Raw genomic sequence first — 16009 nt, 5'->3', positions numbered from 1 at the left:
GAGAATTTTCAGAGAGGTGGTTAGAAACAGATAAATTGTAATTCTAGACAGCATCTTTCGAATTTTCTTGGGGGGGGGGTTGTCGGTTGTACGTACTTAGACAATAGGTCGTTTTTATATGGGAGGTGATTTCGATTAACTTGGTCTAATTTTTGCTTTTACAAGAGCTTGTCAAAAAAAGTAGAAAGGGCTATGAAGAAAAGCAGAAACAAAAGTAGAAAAAAGAATAATAAAACAGAAAAAAAAAATTAGATGAATCTTCAAGTAAAACTTCAAGAGTCTGTAAAAGACAAACACTGGAATCACGGGCAAATGACCTCGAAACACCAACCTTGATACGATTCAGCGCATTCTTCTTGGGCCTTTTTCAACTGCTCTTGCAATTTGTCTATTTTTAAATTCAACTGGTGCTTCTCCTTGTCAGATAGGGATATTGCTGATTTCAGACTAGACACTCTTGATATTTCCCCATTAAAAGACTGAATCTGGAAAAAAGAAAAAAAAAAAATTCCATATCTTTAGAATCAAACTGGGAACAATGAGGGTATTTACGTGTTATCCTGACCACACTCAAGAAGTAAAGTTAGGCAAATCCAAATGAAATACGCCAAAACGTGATGATAATATAATACTTTTTGTCAGATCTTAGACAATTTAATTTTTGAGCGTGTTCTGTTTAACGACAAGTACCAAACTCTACTTTATAGAGAAAGTAAATGTTAATTAAAATATATATACACAATACGACAAAGAATTACGGAAAGCAGGCTACCGAGAACACATTATATTAAATACCCAAGAAACTCAACATATTAAATATTTAATTAAAATATACCTGTATAGTAATTTACTTCACTCTGGCTAAACTGATTATCTGAGAGTACACACAGAAAAACCGGTTTTAAACAGATCAAACTTCTTGATTGTGGTCGGGATAACACGTAAGTACTAAAACGTGGTGGAGCTTTCTAAGAATTCCAAGAAAGCAGCTTTCAAACTGCGCATACGATTTTCTTATTGAACGGTTAAGTTACCAGAAGTTAAGGAAACCAAAATAGCGGCACAATTTTTATATATACCCGAAAATAAACTTATTTAGGTTTTTATTTTTAGGATATTTGTTAATTATTATACATTATAGTCATTACATAATATAATATTATATAATTAATTAAAACAGTTTAGGATATTTATTATTTAAAAGGGGGATACTTTATAATTCTTCTATGTATAGGCCTACAACGAAATAAAATGACAGTTGTAATAAACATGTTTTGTTTAAGTTTATATTAAAAAGAATTTATAAAAACTTTAATTGAAATATCTTAAAAATTTAGTTTATGTAAAAAAAAGGCTTAAGTTTAATACTAATATATAGACATATGTTTTGTTGTTGGAGAAGTTTATTTATGCTTAGTTTTTGCTCTTCAAGGATAGAAACAGTTGGCCCGCCCCCCTACAAGAGGGGGTGCCTTACGAACCTTTATGCTGTTCCTGCCTTATCTAGGGGAGTGCTAACCTTCTCTCCTTTTCTATAGCACACAGTGAAGTGGCACAATTTTCAAATCATGAAAAGAAGATAACTATATCGTTCCAACACTGACACTGGTTTTCGATGGGTAGATTTTTAGACATTCGTGGGTGGTGTGCCAAAGACGGCCCTTAGACATATGGCCGATATAAGCCCAAGTAATAAAGGCAGAGCAAGAAAAAAAAACTTATAAAAATTAACTGTCAGGAATTGAACCTACGACCTTCAGAAAAAAATAATAACACTACATACACTGCGCTATGCAAAGTTTCAAGGAGACATTTTTTACATATATTTTCTAATTTTTCCAAATTAACTGTCCCTACACTCCCCCACCAGATGGTCAAATCGGGGAAGCAACTATTTCTAATTTAATATGGTCCAGTCCCTGATACGCCTGCCAACTTTCATCCTCCTAGCTTATCTGGAAGTGCTCAAACGTGCAAAAGCCAGGACCAACAGACCGACCGACCGACGGACAGAAATTGCGATCGCTATATGGCACTTGACCGACGAGCAAGTGCCATAAAAAGCAGAGAGGCAAAAACCAATCTTATTGAACTTTTCTTAAGCAACTACATTAGCAAAATTAATATCCACAATAAATACATGAATTCATTAATGTCCCTTCAATATGCATTAATGCCACACAAAGTTAAAAAAATAACGCCAGATAACGTTGTTAGACCAGCAATACCATCAATTTTATAAAATATTTGACCAATGTCTTTAAAGTTAATGTTCTCAATGAACATGTGACTTTGAGACGAGCTTATAGCCAAAGAGTACCAAACGAATCTTCCTTCCCTTCCAAGGTATCACAAACTTTCTAATTTTCCTCTATATCTTTTCCTGTAACTCTATCACAGTTCTAGCACATTCTCAAAATATTCTGCCGTCTCTCTTTAACTCTTTCCTTATCACTATGTGTGGCCCCGTTCCTATCCTTAAGAGAGACAAGCCTAGATTGACTACCTTTTTTAAATTAAGAATTAAACAGTAAATTAAGTATATTTGGGGATTAAACATGAAGGGAGATTCATTTACCTCACCCCTAGTGACAATAAAATTTAACTTCACGAAGAACTTGATTAATAAAATTATACACACAGACATACCTTATTTAAAAGCTCCCTATTTTCGAAAGTTTTGATTTCCAGTTCTTTCTTAACAGCCTCCAGAGATTCTAGTAAATTCAGCTTTTCTTCTTCGTAACTGAATACGGCAGTTGATGCACTAGAAAGTTTTAAATAATAAAAAAGATTTGGAGGAGTGCCAACACAGAAACGTACGGGGGGAGGGCAACATGTAGTTTTTTGAAATCAAGGAGGAGGCAATATTATTGTTTTTTCATTAAAAAAAATCAAAATACCAACAAAGATATTTTCAAAAAATTACCAAAAAAACCTTTTTCGCAATCTATAGTGCAAAAAAAAACCTAGGGGGCAATCTCCTACAAATATATTTTTCTAATTACAGCGACCTTATTGCAAGAAATATACAGATTTAGTTTTAAAATCGGTACGCTAAGCATATTTGTAAGAATTGAGTCTAAAAGCTGATTTTATTTCCCTAAATGTCTCTTTTTTGTGTTATATTTAAGCACGTTCTGGTATTTTTTTTTTTTTTTTACATTTTCAGTGATTTGAGGGGTTTTTGAGTGAAGTGTGTCGATTTACTGTCAAATATATTAGTCTTAACTGGAAAAATTAGGAAGGTTAGTGTGACGCAGATGAGAAAACGAAAAATTGCTGACAATTGAAAACAGAAATTAAATTAATTATTTCGTTTATTTTATCGCAAATTCAAATAAGTAAATATATAATAAAATAAGCAATAAAATATTATATTTATAGCAACGTTTAATTAAATAAGTAATACAATACATTAAGTAAATAATTACTTAATTACTTTTTCTGATAATTAAAAAGATTTTTTTAAAAGAAAAAACGTCAAATACCCCACCGCAAGGTTCTATGACTCGGAATGCAGGGAGAAAGAAAAACAAACAAATGAAACAAGACAGAAACGAAAAAGGAGAAAAATAAAACACACTTTAAAAAAGAAAAAATACCAATCAGCCGCAAACTGACTATTCGCTGAGAACCAAGGAACAAAATTCCATGCCCAATAGAAAAAATAGAAGAAACGACCTATATCCTTTTGGAAAAATATTTTCGTCACCTTATATAAGGTATGTATTATATAATATTGTGTGTTTGATAATTTTCATATTTAATATTTAATAATTTTTGAATATTGAAGTTTTTTTCGGGGGGGGGGGGGGGGGGTTTACAAATAACGCACCCAAAACGCACCAAAAAATTGTTTTTTATTATCATTTTTGTTTCGTTTTTTTACGAGTCAAACAAACATTTCGGGGAGGGGGGGAGGGGTTCAAACACCCCTAGCTCTCCCCCCTGGATGCGGCCTTGATATTTAATAATTGTTATATTTAATAATTTATATCTATATTTACTAACGAAGTTTATTTAGTTTTTTTTTCTTTTCGCTACTGTACATTACCTTTACTGTCCTACACAGTTTTTCTAACAATAAATTCATTTTATTTTATACTTTTTTTCACTCCTATAAGGGTATCTTGCCCCCCCCCCCGGATTATGAGGCATAAAACCACTAATGGGAAAGATGTTTGCTATTTTCTAATAAGTTATAGTTGAATCAAAACATGCTTCTAATTCAGCTATTTGAATTTTGCGTTTAGAAACTTTCTAGGAAAATTGCCCAACATGGGCAAAATTTGTTATATGACAGGGGGCAACTGCCCCTCCAAGACCTCAGTTCACCCCCCCCCCCCTCCCCCGGAACCAAGTCCCCCCCATCTGAAATTTAGTTTCTTCCAAATCTTGTCAAAACAAAGATAAGCCTCCATAGCTTAAGATCCACAGAATTTACGAATCGGACAAGAGGGGAAACGACCTGAAATGAAAAAAATCTACGACCTATTTTCTTCTTTTGTTTTTCACACCCCTTCCTTCTAATTAAAAAAAATTCATGGGCGCAACTAAATTCTTTTAACAATTGCATCCAACTATTGGTCGTAAAAATAGAGAGAAGGCCCGTTAAAACGAAATTTATTATGTATTTTTAGAACTTATTTCATATTATCATATTCAAAACGTATCATGTGAACATTTTCAGAATTTTGCAGTAGAAGTGAAATCAATATAGTAAAAAAAAAAACTAAAAAAAAGAAAATGTAGACAAAACTAAATTACTAAAAGTAAAATTACAATCGCAAAAATTCCTAATTACTAAAAATTACTTAAGGTAAAAAAAATTAAAAAAGTAAAACATAGATTTTACGAGAAGGACACAATAGCTATCTTTTTCAATATTTTTTTAAACTAGCGTACGCTATGAATGCTAACTTAGCACCAGTTATTTGATTAAAAAACCAAATTAAGCTACAATAGAATACACTTAATTTAGACTAAAATTTAATTAATAGGTTAGATTAATTAGATAAGAGTAAAAGATTAATTTAGATTAATTACATTTAATTAATACACTTAAGTTAGATTAAACAAACTTAGACCTTTTATTAAAATCTAATTTAGTAGATTAAAATAAACCCAGTCTAGGCTTTTTTGACATTTTCTAGTTCTGTTGGGTAGCACTGCACTGTCGACATCTTTTAATAGTATTATCTTTAAAATCTTTTAATAGTATTCCTTTTCCCCATGGGGAAGAGTAGGGGGGGGGGGGGGTTGATACTTGTTTCTGGGCCAAATTTATGGCAGTATCCTAGGTAGATAACTTATAGTCTTTTAAGATTACGCTTTCAACGCAACTAATTTAATTACGATCAAGGTCTAGTAATTAGAAAAAATACGTTCGGTTATAAGTTCTTACTTTTCTTCAACAGACAACAGTCTTTTCATTAAATTATCCTTTTCCAAGACCAACTTCATCTTTTCTTCCCCTGTTGATTCTACAAGCAATAAGTCTTTCTTTGTATCTGAACAAGTTTTTTCAAGATCAGCTATCTTCTTTATTAACTCCTCCTTCTCCAATTTCAGGACCTCTATTTCTCCCTTAACTGTAGCCAAATATGTTCGTTCTTCTTTGCTGCAATATGAAACAATAAATACCAAATAGACACCAAACGTTATAAATAAATAAATGAATAAATAAATAAAAGTATCTATGAAATACTAAACAATGAGCATTAGAGCCTGCAGGAAGATAACCCCAAAACAGTAACGCATACTATCTTGTGAGGATCGGAAACCTAGTGCGTATGTCTCTGTAATAAGAAGCTGCAAATTCAAGCAGCCGTTGTATACAACCACGGGGTTGTTTTCAGACATGAAGCTTAACGACTGGCTCGAGGTTACAGACAAGTACCAATCATATACAGGTAGATTTCTTTGCTTTCCCAAATCAAATGCTAAAAAATTTCCAAATCAAATTTCTCGGCTATATATATATAGCCGAGAAATTCACTTAGGACGTATATTATATTTGATTCACTGTATTCAGAAAATTCCTCATTATCTTCTCAAGTTTTACAAAGAAAAGCTTAATTTTGAGCAAACAATCATATTTTCATTCAATAATTATGTTACTGAAAATAAAACTATAAAAGAAACTGAGAAACACATATCACAAAGTGGGGTGGAGGAGGAATAGAACTTGAAAGGGGAACACTTTCTAATTCTTCTTTCTACACAAAGAAATAAAATGGCAGTTGTTATAAACACTATACAAAATAATTATACAAAATAATTTTATACAAACAATTTATTAAATTTTTAACAAAATTTAATAGAAAATTTGGATTAAAAAGTTTAAAAATTTACGTAAAAAATCTTAAGTTTAATAATAATGTACAGAAATATATTTTGTAGTTGGAAAAGTTTATTTTTATGCATTTATTTTGTCCGTTGATTTTGGAATTAAAGTCAAGTTACCATCAAGCCATGGCTAATTAGAAAAAAACCAGATAGTCTTAGAGAGAGGCACAGCTGGCATAAGCCTTTGAGAGTAAGTTTAATAATAATATATAGAAATAAATTCTGTTGTTGGAGAAGTTTATTTTATGCATTTATTTTGTCCGTTGATTTTTGAATTAAAATAAAATCGCGATCAAGCCATGGCTAATTAGAAAAAAAATCCAGATAGTCTGAAAGTGAGGCACAGCTGGCATAAGCCTTTGAGAATAAGTTTAATAATGATATATATAAATATATTTTGTTGTTGGAGAAGTTTATTTTTATGCTTTGTTTTTTTCAACGTGCTTGAAAGAAAGAAAAAGTTGGTCCGCCCCCCTACAAGAGGGGGTGCCTTGCGAACCATATTTATGCTGTTCCATCCTTATCTAGGGGAGTGCTAACCTTCTCTCCTTTTCTACAGCACACATATTTAATAGTATAATTTCCTATATATACCCAAAAACTAATTTATTGTACAAACCTCCTAATTCCAAGATAACAAGGAAAAACCATTTGAAACCTTATCTTATTATAGTTTTCTAATACAAGCATACTATATAATTATTTTCTACTAGATTAATATTCTTTAATATAATCAAAATTAAAATCTAAGGCCAAATTGCGCTGTTTTGACCTTCAGCGCCATCTATTCATATCTATTTACAAAATGTCTAGACCAAAGGCAGTCGGCTAATTGGCTTCTCCCAGAAAATTTCCGCTGGAAAATCTATCCCCCCCCCCCCTCGAAGGGGAAACTTCCCTAATATATAAAATCAAGCAGTCAAAGGGAAAGTAAGAGAAATAAAGATGAAAAAAAAATAATAAAAAAAGGATTTGAGGATATTCTATCTATATTCCAAAATATAAGCAGAATATACTGTGTAGAGAATCGCATAGTATTTATTCTTATATTTCTATTATGTTTTATATTTATTTTATTTTAGATATATATATGTATACTTCATAATATTTATATCGTATTTTAATTAATTTTTTTGTTTGTTTTTAGGTATTGAGAGCTATCATATCAGGGCAAGACTAGTCTAAAGAAATTAATTTGCTCCTTATTTCTCCTGCCCAGTGTTGCATTCCGGAAATGGAGAGCAAATTTTTATTTTTTGGGTGTCATATGGCGCTTTATGGTCGCGTTATCAAGTTCATTTTATAAAAATCGATTTGATATAATAACTAGCTTTTAATTGAGCCTCTAGACAGCTCTCTATGATGTCTGAGTGACCTGCTCAGCCTTGCATTCCGGAAATGATGTTTTTAGGTATTGAGAGCTATCATATCAGGGCAAGATTAGTCTAAAAAAATTAATTTGCTAGCTTATATGAAATAAGAAATTAGGTCAAAGCAAAATAATAATAAAAAAAATTCTTATCAGACCGGAAAATCTTTTGATGTGCACCCAATGGACGCGTTCTTGATCGCAAGGGGTGAACTGGTACCATGTGCTACAGATGTCAGTGTCAGACGAATTCCACAATTAATTACTCTTACTCCACCCAGCCTTTTGACTAAATAAGATAATGGTTGCGGCAATAGTTGCAACCCAGTAAAAACAAACCACAGCCCTAGTAACCAAAAGTTTCAAAACACGTTTTTTTTCAAACTGTCTTGTGAAAAAACAATTGGCATTTATAGCTGATTCAGAAATGGCTATTATTCCGATAATCTTAATAATAAAACGTAACTTTGAATACAAATTTACAACGACTTTGATAAAGAGTCTGAAACCCCTTTCAAGTGGCATTGGATCGAAACAAAAAGTACACAAACGAAATTTGTCATTGTCTAAACCCTATTTGGAACACTTATAGCCCCCCCCCCCTACAACCCCTGTACTGAAACTTCTATTTTCTTCTTCTTTTTTTCTTCGCCGCTAGTAGGCCACTGGAACATCATAGAGAGCTGTTTAAAGGCTCATTTGAAAGCTAATTTTTATATCTAATTGTATTTTAATACAATCAGCTTGATAATACCATCATAAAGCGCCATATGGCATACAAAATTGCAATCCATTTCCGGAATGCAAGGCTCAGCAGGACATTTGATCATCATACAGAGCTGTTTAGAGGCACATTTAAAAGCTAATTTTTATGTCTAATCGTTTTGTATACAATCATATTGATAACGCCACTATAAAGCGCCATATGGCACCCAAAAAGAAAACTTACGCTCCATTACGCTCCTGGAGAATACCAGGTCTTTCAACTTTGTTTTTATAATATCTTGTGTTTACACAGGATATACCTATTATATCTGCTTTTCTGTACATACCTCGCCCCCAGGAAAAAACGCAAAAAAATGCCCATTGCTAGACGATGTTGTTGATTTTTTTTTTCTTGGAGGGTAATCAGTCTTAACTGATTACCGAACATCATAAAAAGCTGTTTATAGGCTCATCTAAAAGCTAATTTTTATATATAATCGCTTTTTATAAAATCAACTTGATAAACCACCATAGAACCCCGTATGGCATCCAAAAAAGAAAATTTGCGGTCAATTTCCGGAATACAAGGCTGGGCGACACACTAGAACATCATAGAGAGCTGTTTGCCCCTCCCAAACCTCGGTTGGCCCGCCAGACCCCAGTTTGCCCCCCCCCCCAGCTGAAATTTTTTTTCAACAAGAATCTTGTCAAAACTGAGATAAACCTGCATAATTCAAGCATCCACAGAAACGGGTCAGTTTTCTTATGTAATATTCACCTTTATGGTACTATATGGCTCATTTTTCAGTTTTAACTGTCATCTTCACTTGACTTGGTAAAAACGGCTCCCACTTTACCCCCTCCCCCCAGGTTTTGACAAAACTATGCCACCGTTTGGGAAGTCAATGATTTACATTAGTTTATAATTTAGTTCTGAATAATTGATGGTACGGTTGAAAACAACCATCAATAACACCCCAATAGATTTCCCTGATGGTTGTTCACGTTATTAAAATTGTTTCTGTTAATCATTTAACTATTGTTTGTTATAATTATATATTTATATTATTTGTTAATAGTTTGTTAAACTATATAAATACACATTTAAATCATTATTTGTTAATAGCTCGTTAAATATATTAACTTTTGTTTTGTTATCTTGCTTGAAAAATTCTATGCCTATGACAAAAGAGAAGATAAAAAGATGGGAACCACTTACGCTTTGAGAGCTATGATATGAGTTTCTTCTTCTGCTTTGGAAATACGTTCGTTAAGTTTTCGTTCGGTTTCATTAAAGATCGATTTTATTTCTTCGGTTTGCGATTCCAAATCTTTAATAAACTTCTCTTTTTCATTGATTATTCCACCAAGCATGATCTTTTCATTCTCCAATTCCTTTCTCTTTTTAGTTTCAGAATCTAAATTACGTTTCAAGTCTTCAAATTCATTTCTAATTTTTTCAAAAGCATTTTCTTTCTCTTTCACATTTTCATCGCATATTACTTCTTTGCTGCTAAGCTCTACTTTGAGTCTCTCTAATTCCATTTGAAGACCTTGATTTTGACTCTCTAAATCACTCAACTTATTTCCATCCACGCTTAACGTGACAATTTCCCTTTCAAGCCTCTCAATTTTATCAATTAACTCCGCTTTCTCTTTACTCGCAGCTACTAAAGATTGTTCTAACTGAGTGGCGACTTCCCCTAATCCAACTATCTTTGAAGTTAATTGCGATAGTTGCTTTTCAAGTAAATCAAGCTTTTTTGCTTTATTCTCGGCTTCGATCTGTGACTTTGATAGCGACTCAGATGCTGCACTAAGACTAGATTTCAAATTTTGTATCTCATTATCACGATCTTTTATTACTACTAGATTAGAATCATACTGTGCTTTATAGCTAACAAGTTCTGCATTTAGTTTGACTACTTGACTCTTATTTTCACTGAGCTCCAACTCAAGACTAGATAATTTTGACAACAAAGCCACTTTGTCACTATTTTCAAATTCAAATTTATCTGACAGAGTTGCCAATAACTTTTTCTCTGTCATAATTGCAGCGGCAAGGGTTGCATTTTCATTTGAAAGTTCTGCTAGTTTCTGATCTTTTTCTGATAGTTTCACAATTAAATCTACTTTTTCACAATTTTCTGCATCAAATTTGTAAGTAAGATTTGCCACAGCTAACTTTTCGCTTTCTAAATCGGTTGACAGCGTTGCATTTTCGTTTGAAAGGATTAATAGCTTCTGCTCTTTTTTGGCCAGTTCTTTCTCCCTGTTTGATAATAAACTTTCCATTTCTGATACTTTATGTTCGGCTTTCTTGAACCCTTCACGGATTTCAGTGATTTCGGCGTTTTTGTCTGCCAATATCAATACTTTCTCATTTTCGACATTTATAATTTGCTCTTTAATGTTTTCAATTTGATTTTTATAATCATTTAGCTCACAATTTAATTTTGAACATTCAGAAAGACTAGCATCAAATCTTGATTGTAATTCCCCAATTTCTTTTTCAGACGAAGCAGACAAGTCTTTCAATTTTTGTTTCGTTTCAGAAAGCGTATGAGTAATACATCTCAGATCTTCATGTTTAGCTTTCAAATTTAGTGAGTTTTGCTCATTTTCGCTGCGGAATTTCTCACAAACATTTTCTAGACTTTTAATTTTTGCAGACAGTTCGCAATTCTCTTGCTGAAAATTTGTTAATTTCTCATTTGCTAATGAGAGGTCTTTCAAAAGGGTATTGTCAGCAGATTGTAGTTTAGCTTCAAGATCTTGCCTAGATTTTATCTGAATAACAAGGTTAGCTTCAGAAGTGCTCAGCTTTCCCTAGAAAAAAACAGAAATAAAAGCAATAAAACACATATAAATATATATATATATATATATATATATACATATATATATATATATATATATATATATATATATATATATATATATATATATATATATATATATCTATATATATCAAAATAAGTTGTCTGTCTGTCTGTGGATCTGTGGATCAGGTGACGTCATGTTTCTGTGTCGGCTGACGTCATGAAATTAGTTGTCAGGTGATGTCATGTTTCTATGTCGGCTGACGTCATGAAATTAGTTGTCGTCATTTTTGCTTTGACGGTGACGTCATTCAAGTTATATAAGACATATGTTCACGTAGAAATCTATTAATGTTTAAGTTTACAATGACTGATGAAGATGCTCAAAGAGTCTATGCCAAAAACTTGCTGCTGATAGTTCCTCGGCACGCTTTCTTTTCTGACTTTCTCTATCAGCAGCAAGTTTTTTGGCATAGACTCTTTGAGTATCTTCATCAGTCATTGTAAACTTAAACATTAATAGGTTTCTACGTGAACATATGTCTTATATAACTTGAATGACGTCACCGTCAAAGCAAAAATGACGGCAACTAATTTCATGACTTAATTTCAGAACTTAATTTCTGTGTTGACTGACGTCATGAAATTAGTTGTCGTCATTTTTGTTATGACGATGCTTAGTATATTGTAAAACACATTAATTTGGTTAATAATATACCATTTAAAACACCAAAATGAACATGCTGGAGTAGTCACTCGGTGAGAGAGGGTGTCAGAACGGAGAATGAAGGTCCCAGGTTCAAATCCTGGTTAGGCTAAAAAAGGTAAAAATCTAAAAACTAAAAAAAAACTGAAAAAACTAAAAAAGGCAAAACTACAAAAAAAAAACTAAAAACTAATAAAAAAAAATTAAGAATAAAAATAAAAAAAATTAAAAAGATAAAAACTAAAAAAAAAAGTAAAAAGAAAAAACGAAAAAAAACTAAAAAAGCTAAAAAAAGGTAAAAACCAATAAAAAACAGAAAAGAAAAAAAGGAATAAAACTAAAAAATTTTCATCTAAAAAACTAAAAAAAACTAAAAAGGTAAAAACTAAAAGAACTAAAAAGAAAAAAAACTAAAAAAAAGGAAAAAAACTGAAAAATAAAGGAGAAAAAGAAAACTAAAAAAATATAAATAAAAATAAAAAAACTAAAAAGATAAAAACTTCAAAAAAAAACTAAAAAGAAAAAAGAAAAAAACTAAAAACCTAAAAAAAGGTCAAAACCAATAAAAAAAACTAAAAGGAAAAAAAGGGAAAAAATTAAAAATTTATTTCATCATATACCAATTCAAAAACGAATGTATACCGGGATAACGACCGGGACACAGGGAATATAAATGAAACAACTACAACGGGGACGCCGGGGGGCACAGGGGGATATAAATGACGACCGGGGCACCGGGACACAAGGAATATAAATGACGCCCGGGACACTCAAAGAGAAATCAGAGACTGGGACACCGGGACACAAATGACGACCGGGACACAGGGAATATAAATGGCGACCGGGACACAGGGACATAACTACAAAGGGGACGCCGGGGTGCACAGGGGGATATATAAATGACGATGGCGACTCAGGGAATGGTCGATTAGCAATCACCATCAACAAAGCTCAAGGGCAATCATTAGAATCATGAGGTATAGATCTGAATACGGATTGTTTTCCCATTGACCATTATATGTTGCATGTTCAAGAGTCGGTAAACCTGACAATCTATTTATATGCACAGACAATGGGACAGCAAAGAATGTTGTATATTCGCAAGTTTTACGTAGTTAAAAACATATTCAGATCTATACCTCATGATTCTAATGATTGCCCTTGAGCTTTGTTGATGGTGATTGCTAATCGACCATTCCCTGTCCCGGTGTCCCGGTCGTCATTTATATCCCCCTGTTTCCCCCGGTGTCCCCGTTGTAGTTGTGTCCCTGTGTCCCGGTCGTCATTTATATTCCCTGTGTCCCGGTCGTCATTTGTATCCCGGTGTCCCGGTCTGTATATACATTCGTTTTTTAGTTTTGTTTTTCTCCTTTATTTTTTTCCTTTTTTTTTCTTTTTTAGTTTATTTAGATTTTTAGATTTTTTAGTTTTTTTATTAGTTTTTAGTTTTTTTTTCTTTTTAGTTTTTTTTTGTAGTTTTTACCTTCTTTTTAGTTTTGTTAGTTTTTTTTTTTTACTTATGTCCTGGTCGTCATTTATACTCCCTGTGTCCCGGTGCTTTGTTGATTGCTAATCGAACATTCCTTTTGTCCTGGTCGCTTTCTCTTTGAGTGTCGTCATTTATTTTTTTCTTTTTTAGTTCTTTAGTTTTTACCTTTTTTAGTTTTTTTTAGTTTTTTAGATGAAAATTTTTTTTAGTTTTTTCCTTTTTTTTCTTTTTAGTTTTTTATTGGTTTTTACCTTTATTTTAGCTTATTTTTCAGTTTTTTCCTTTTTTTTTAGTTTTTTTTTATTTTTTATTTTTTTTTAGTTTTTTACCTTTTTTTAGTTTTTTTAGTTTTTTTTAGTTTTTTAGCTTTTTTACTTTTTTTTATTAGTTTTTAGTTTTTAGTTTTTTTTTTTGTAGTTTTTGCCTTTTTTTAGTTTTTTCAGTTTTTTTTTTAGTTTTTTATTGGTTTTTACCTTTATTTTAGCTTATTTTTCAGTTTTTTCCTTTTTTTTTAGTTTTTTTGGTTTTTAGTTTTTTTAGTTTTTTACCTTTTTTTTAGTTTTTTAGCTTTTTTATTTTTTTTATTAGTTTTTAGTTTTTTTTGTAGTTTTTGCCTTTTTTTTAGTTTTTTTAGTTTTTTAGCTTTTTTATTAGTTTTTAGTTTTTTTTGTAGTTTTTTTAGTTTTTTTTTTTTTTTATTTTTTTTTAGTTTTTTACCTTTTTTTAGTTTTTTTAGTTTTTTAGCTTTTTTACTTTTTTTATTAGTTTTAGTTTTTTTTGTAGTTTTGCCTTTTTTTAGTTTTTTTCAGTTTTTTTTTAGTTTTTTATTGGTTTTTACCTTTATTTTAGCTTATTTTTCAGTTTTTTCCTTTTTTTAGTTTTTAGTTTTTTTAGTTTTTTACCTTTTTTTAGTTTTTTTAGTTTTTTAGCTTTTTTATTTTTTTTATTAGTTTTTAGTTTTTTTTGTAGTTTTTGCCTTTTTTTAGTTTTTTTAGTTTTTTAGCTTTTTTATTAGTTTTTAGTTTTTTTGTAGTTTTTGCCTTTTTTTAGTTTTTTAGCTTTTTATTTTTTTTATTAGTTTTTAGTTTTTTTTTGTAGTTTTTGCCTTTTTTTAGTTTTTTCAGTTTTGACGTCACCTGATCCAGTTTTTTCAGGTGACGTCACCTGATCCACAGATCCACAGATCCACACACAGACAACTTATTTATATATATATATATATATATATATATATATATATATATATATATATATATATATATATATATATATATATATATATATAGAGCCGTCTTGGCCGAGTGGGTTGGTGCGCTGGATTCGGGATCCCTTGTCTGAGAGGGCGCGGGTTCGAATCCCAGTGTACCCAATTCTTCAGTTTGGGACGGGAGACAGTGGCGAGACTCTGTAAGCTTAGCCAGAGTCGACCCAGCTCTAAATGGGTACCTGGAGAAATCTGGGGAAGGTAATCAGGAAGGGTGTACGAAAGCACAGGATGGCTGGCCCCCAACCCCCCATTGCACTTCCTGGCTGAAGGGCCAAGAAACGGAGATCAGCACCGCCGGTACGGACTGTAAAGTTTAATGCCGTATCCTTTACCTTCTTCACCTTTTATATATATATATATATATATATATATATATATATATATATATATATATATATATATGTATATATATATATATGTATATATATATATATATATATAAAGAGAGAGAAAGAGAGAGAGAGAGAGAGAGAGAGGAGAGAGAGAGAGAGAGAGAGGAGAGGAGAGAGAGAGAGAGAGAGAGAGAGAGAGAGAGAGAGAGAGGAGAGAGAGAGAGAGAGAGAGAGAGAGAGAGAGAGAGAGAGAGAGAAAGAGAGAGAGAGAGAGAGAGTGTGTGAGGTTTATTAAACAGCTTTCGTAGTTCTTGGCTAATTTGTAGTTGCAAAAACAATAAAACCAAAAATTATGATCTGTTAAACATAGACGTAAAAAAAGGCACAAATGAATTATAACATTGGTTTGTCCGTGCACGTATAGGAATCAGTTTGGACTTCTGTCTGGTTCTGCTGTCAGGCAGAACCTGTCAGTCTGCGGGTAAGATGTCTCGATGGGCTGAGTCAAAAAGCAATACTTTTTTAAACCTCAAGATGAGATCACACAATCTTTGTTCTAGGCACTGAAAGTTTACTGGAATAAGTGCTTCTTGGTAAAGATTATCTATAAAACCCAGAATAATCCTAACTGCTCTTTTTACACTGACTCTAGGTCTTACATCAGGTAAGGAGTGTGTAGTACTGAAGGGCCCCACACGAGGCAGACATACTCCAAGACTGGTCGCACATAACGAAGATATGCACGGAGGAGACTTTTGACATCGGAACCAAAGCGACGTATTTTGGAAGGTGTTTGAAGGAAACTACACTGTCGTAATTAAACTGACAACATGTGCGGCGAAAAAACAGTATCTGGAGAAAATAACACCGAGTATCTTCACTTGACACGATAAGAAATGGAACTTCAGGGGGAGGGGGGTAAAGTCCTCTTTTAGGGGGACAGCAAAAAAAAATTGACTTGGTAGCGT

At 32.1% G+C, this 16009-nt stretch overlaps 1 protein-coding gene and 2 non-coding genes across 6 annotated transcripts in view; all 3 read right to left on the bottom strand.

Annotated features, from left to right (window-relative positions):
- LOC136040250 (CAP-Gly domain-containing linker protein 1-like) overlaps window positions 1-16009 on the bottom strand; it is a 185626-nt gene that overhangs the window by 17172 nt on the left and 152445 nt on the right. For all 4 annotated transcript variants that reach the window (XM_065724461.1, XM_065724462.1, XM_065724463.1 and 1 more), the window contains 4 exons: window positions 9645-11254; window positions 5408-5623; window positions 2650-2767; window positions 332-485 (listed from right to left, as the gene is read on the bottom strand). In XM_065724461.1, the coding sequence (XP_065580533.1) occupies window positions 332-485; window positions 2650-2767; window positions 5408-5623; window positions 9645-11254 (2098 nt within the window). The remainder of the gene's footprint in view (window positions 1-331; window positions 486-2649; window positions 2768-5407; window positions 5624-9644; window positions 11255-16009) is intronic.
- On the bottom strand, window positions 1436-1541 carry LOC136040473 (U6atac minor spliceosomal RNA). The gene has a single exon (XR_010620757.1). It is a non-coding gene; the product is annotated as a U6atac minor spliceosomal RNA (small nuclear RNA).
- On the bottom strand, window positions 6805-6913 carry LOC136040472 (U6atac minor spliceosomal RNA). The gene has a single exon (XR_010620756.1). It is a non-coding gene; the product is annotated as a U6atac minor spliceosomal RNA (small nuclear RNA).

This window comes from Artemia franciscana, chromosome 20 (genome assembly GCF_032884065.1).
Source record: "Artemia franciscana chromosome 20, ASM3288406v1, whole genome shotgun sequence".
In the NCBI taxonomy this organism is placed as follows: domain Eukaryota; kingdom Metazoa; phylum Arthropoda; class Branchiopoda; order Anostraca; family Artemiidae; genus Artemia; species Artemia franciscana.
This window is presented reverse-complemented; position numbering and strand designations above follow the sequence as displayed.